Raw genomic sequence first — 4,727 nt, forward strand, 5'->3', positions numbered from 1 at the left:
TATGTTTTATTTTTTGGAAATCTAAACATTTTATTTTATAAGTTAGTTCCAGGTCTTGAAGGATCCATCCACTAAACAACACAGTCTTAACTTTCAATCACACAATTAAATGAAGGATTGTAACATCAATGTATGATTATTCTCATATTATTCATAAGTAAGGTTTTGTATTTCATAGTGATCAAAGACTGAATTGATTTCTCTTGAACTAATCTGTGTGTCTTGAACTGAGAGAGTGAAGAGTGTGTCATTGTCTCTCTGCAGGATGCGTGGTTGTGGTGTCTCAGATGAAGGCTGCGTTGCTCTAATGTCAGCACTGAGCTCAAACCCCTCACACCTGAAAGAACTGGATCTGACCTGGAATAAAATCAGAGACTCAGGAGTAAAGAGTCTCTCTGCTGTACTCGAGAATCCTCATTGTGAAATGGAGACAATGTGGTAAGGTCATCTCTCTGAGAGTCACATGACCGGATCCTCAGTAACACACATTCTCTAATAGTGGTTTTAGGTTAAATATCCAATATCCAAATAATTTCAAGTCTTCATTCTTGTTGTTGTCCTGATCTGATCACAGTATTTGTTTTCAGTGTGTGTAGAAATCTAAGTGGATCAAAGCATCACAGCACAAACATCATTGTGTAATAGCAGATTGAGCATCACATCATACCATTAAATAACAATCTATAGTTTTAATCAGTTGCTTTTGAAAAACACTGGGGAGGATGGTTAATAATTGCCTGGCTTGATGCAAGAATCTGAACATCTCATAAGTGATGCTCATTTTGTATCTTCCTGAAACCAGTGAACCTTCCTTAGACAGTTAAGGTTGACTTTACAATAAGCAGTCAAACTGACCATCCAACAACTGTGAAGATTTTAATCAAATTGTCATTGCTTGAATCAAAGAATTTTCATATTACTTTTTGCAGGACACTTAAATCTCTAGTAATGAGCAAGCAGACACTGTTGCACTGTTTCTACAGAACCGGCAAAATTCTCTGTACCGTTCACTGATCTGAGACTAATATTAAAAGCATACACCAAAAACACATGTCAATCAGAACAGTAACAAGGCAGGACCTTTGCAGGGTGTGGCAGATTCAGGTCGTGTCAACCTAAAAGTCTTCAGCAGGCTCTGGGAAGCAAAAAGAGACACGTATCACGTTAATCGTCTTGTAAGAATCAATTTTACCTCCCTGTGTGTGCTGTTATACTCTCCCTGCTTTTCACTGAGGGTGTGGAGTGCTCGCCACCACTTACCAGCTTAGCACTTGACTACCAGCTTGGACTGCTTCTGCTACCATGTCTTGCAGCCATGTGCTCCTCTACTTTCCACAACGGGGGGTGTGTGTGTGTGTGTGTGTGTGTGTTTTGTAGTGTGTTCAGGCTGTATGTCGGCGGTGGTGTGAGCTTGCACTCTTTTTAAATAGTTGTTGGGATCAAGTCATTTACACACAATGCCACAGTGGACACTCAAATCTCTCACACATTTTTATCATCAGGAGAAATTTCACCAACATGCTCATCTTATAAGAAACAACTGTTAATTGTCAATTAATTAAACATATTTTTCTGGACTGTTATACTCATACCCCTTTGAGGAACTTGTGTTACTTTGTTGATACATATAAAAAGGTTTTTATCCAAGTAAATTCAAGTTTAGTCTGAAGGTTTTTAGAAAAACCTTTTGACATTTGAATAATTAAACCCTGTTCTCGCAATGAACAGAGCCATAAAAGAAGGCATGATGTTACGAAAGGCAAAAACAAAAGTTGTACATTCATCAATGTACAGCTCATTTGTATGTACACACAATGTTCTATAAGTCACATAACTTTTAGAAAATGCTGCAAAATGTTGTAAACTTAAATAAGTCATTTAAACTTCATAGTACAGATTATCATAGATATAAACGTGTATTAATCCATGCAAATTATATAAAGTGAGAGAGTAAAGTGTGTCATTATCTCTCTGCAGGTTGTGTGATTGTGGTGTCACTGATGAAGGCTGTGCTGCTCTGAAATCAGCTCTGAGCTCAAACCCCTCACACCTGAGAGAACTGGATCTATCCTGGAATAAATTCGGCGACTCAGGAGTGAAGCAGCTCTCTGTTTTACTGGAAAATCCCCACTGTAAACTGGAGACACTGAGGTAAGATCACCTCTCTGAGAGTCACATGACCTGATCCTCAGTAAGGCAGAACTGCTACAGTACATTTTGATTGTACATGACTCAAAGCAAATTTCTTTATGTGAGCCCAGTTTTTTGGGGGGAAAGAGAGAGAGAGAGAGAATTGGACTTTATGATGCCTTTAATGCATCTGTCTGGCATTCATGTAGTTGTTTGTTTGTTTATATATTTATAACCCTATTCAACCCCTCCACACTGAATCCTATGCATTCTGTCCTCTTTCAAGTCCATTTAAGTAGAAAGTTTGGAAATCAACTTCAGATATCCAACTTGGAGTAGGTTGAGTTTATAGATACACTGATGAACACAGTGTAATTAATATCTCCATTTGAAAGTTATATTGAGAGTTTATCTTGGATATTACCAGCCTAAAAATCTGAATATGGAAAGATACAACATGTTTCACTGCTGGGTTTTGGAGCTTGCACACGCTGTGGCTCATTAATCATTCTTTTAGTAAAGTTGTATGTAAATGTTTGTGTAAGCCAAAGTGAACTAAACATTTCAGACAGAAAGGCTGTCATTGTACTTACTTGTTTATTTTGATCACCCATAATGTTTGAAGTTTGTTCCTGACACAGCTCATTGGCATGTAGTGACACCCACACACACTTCAATAAGTTGCTCTGATAAGATATGAGCATCGGATAAATGCTGTAAATTTAATAAAAAAAATAGCTGCAAGCAGCGATGGCGGGCCCTCGCACGTTTTTTTTTCGCTATACGGTGCCTCGAAGAAAACAATGCACGGTGGGCAAGTGCATGAAGTGGGCAAATATCAGTGGACTATTTTATGTTGTTACTGACCCATTTGGGGACTGTAGGTAAATGAAACTCCACATTTTAGACAAACGGGGGAGCTAGTGAGCCACTTAAGAGACACACCTTTGTCTGACCTTTTTGTCCACACTTAACAGCCAACAAATGTGATGTATGTGTCAACTTTCAAGTTAATCTAAGCACGCCAAAAGCCTTAAATATGCCTGAAATAAAAGTAAAATTTGACACGATGCCATGGCAACGGTGTTTGAGATCAAAAATCCGTTCACAATTTCACATTAGATTCAATCGCATGAATCCTCTAGGAGGAGTATTTAAAAGTGAAAAAATCCACCTTGTGACTGACACACTTCCTGGGGCCTGTTGGTAGCGCTATACCCGGGACTCACAATAAGCACATCGCTGCGATCGGAATCCTTGGCCGAACAATCCATCCAATAAGACATTTTTTGCCTTAGATAGAAGACACTTCCTGTTTCTCTGAATTCGCCATAACTTAGTCGCCTCACCATGGCAGTACCGTTCGAGATATCAAAAATCACTTCGCAATTTAGCAAGTGCAATGTCTCGGCATCATGTTCACCACGGTTGATGTCAATCGCATGAATTCCCTAGGAGGAGTTTTTAAAAGTTCACCGCATGCACTTATAAAACAATCCAAAATGGCCGACTTCCTGTTGGGCGGAGCTTGAGCGAAAGTTGTTCAGGTCAATGAGACCTATATGCGTACCAACTCTCGTACATGTGCGTACATAATTGCCCGATCTGTGCACAAATGTTTGTTTTTGCATTACAGGGGGCGCTACAGAGCCCCCCCTGCCATGCCCGTATTCCAGCCTTTGCCCGAGCCTAGTGTCGCACGACTCTGACGTGTGTGCTAAATTTCAAGAGTTTTCGAGCATGTTAAGAGACCCCATTTGGCCACTGTGTGCAAAAAAAATAATTAACCTGAGCAAAACAATAGGGCTTCGCACCATTCGGTGCTCGGGCCCTAATAAGCAATTTACACTTTACAGTATATTCCAGATCTAAAAGTGCAGTAATCCATGCAAATATTATAAACTGAGAGCGTGAAGAGTGTGCCATTGTCTCTTTACAGGTTACAGTATTGTGATATATTGGGTGACGGGTGTGCTGCTCTGGCTTCAGCTCTGAGATCAAACCCCTCACACCTGAGAAAACTTGATTTGTCTAATAATAAACTCGGAGACCCAGGAGTGAAGAGTCTCTCTGCTGGACTGGAGTATCCTCATTGTAAACTGGAGACACTTAGTAAGATCATCTCACTGAGAGTCACATGACCTGCTCCTCAGTAAGACACATTCTCTGATAGTGAGATAGGGCCTTTTTACACCTCATGTCACTTCATGTGTTTTCTCTGATCCGATAGCTATCTGATTTGTTAAAACTGTTCCATTTATTTTAGCCCACATAAATGTGGGCTGGCGAATCGGATATCATCCGATCTTTCTACTCCCTCCCAATATGCAAATATATTTTACCTCATTTAATGGAACACGCTTTGGTGTATGCGGTTGCTACAAAAAAGAGCATTTACTGTTTGCTGCATTTTTGCTGGCGGCAGCAGTGGATTTTATGACCCAACGAGACACCTGGGTAATAGATCGGAGCCCAGCACTGGTTAAAAAACATATTTGCTTCTGGCGCGATGCACGACTCGCGAGTCACCTGCGAGTGATGTACTTCTGTTTGGGAGGAGTATAGCACTGACGTATGTGGCTTGAACAACCACATTC

The 4,727-nt window shown here is 40.2% G+C and overlaps 1 protein-coding gene across 1 annotated transcript; it reads left to right on the plus strand.

The window, feature by feature from the left end:
• Positions 1-261: 261 nt before the first annotated feature.
• LOC125140518 (ribonuclease inhibitor-like) lies at positions 262-4,271 on the plus strand. Its single transcript, XM_047809743.1, has 3 exons — positions 262-438; positions 1,978-2,151; positions 4,070-4,271. Exons 1-3 carry the CDS (start codon positions 266-268, stop codon positions 4,269-4,271), a joined length of 549 nt encoding a protein of 182 aa, XP_047665699.1. The 5' UTR covers positions 262-265.
• The last annotated feature ends 456 nt before the right edge of the window (positions 4,272-4,727 follow it).

The sequence above is a fragment of the Tachysurus fulvidraco genome, unplaced genomic scaffold (genome assembly GCF_022655615.1).
Source record: "Tachysurus fulvidraco isolate hzauxx_2018 unplaced genomic scaffold, HZAU_PFXX_2.0 HiC_scaffold_54_np12, whole genome shotgun sequence".
Lineage (NCBI taxonomy): Eukaryota > Metazoa > Chordata > Actinopteri > Siluriformes > Bagridae > Tachysurus > Tachysurus fulvidraco.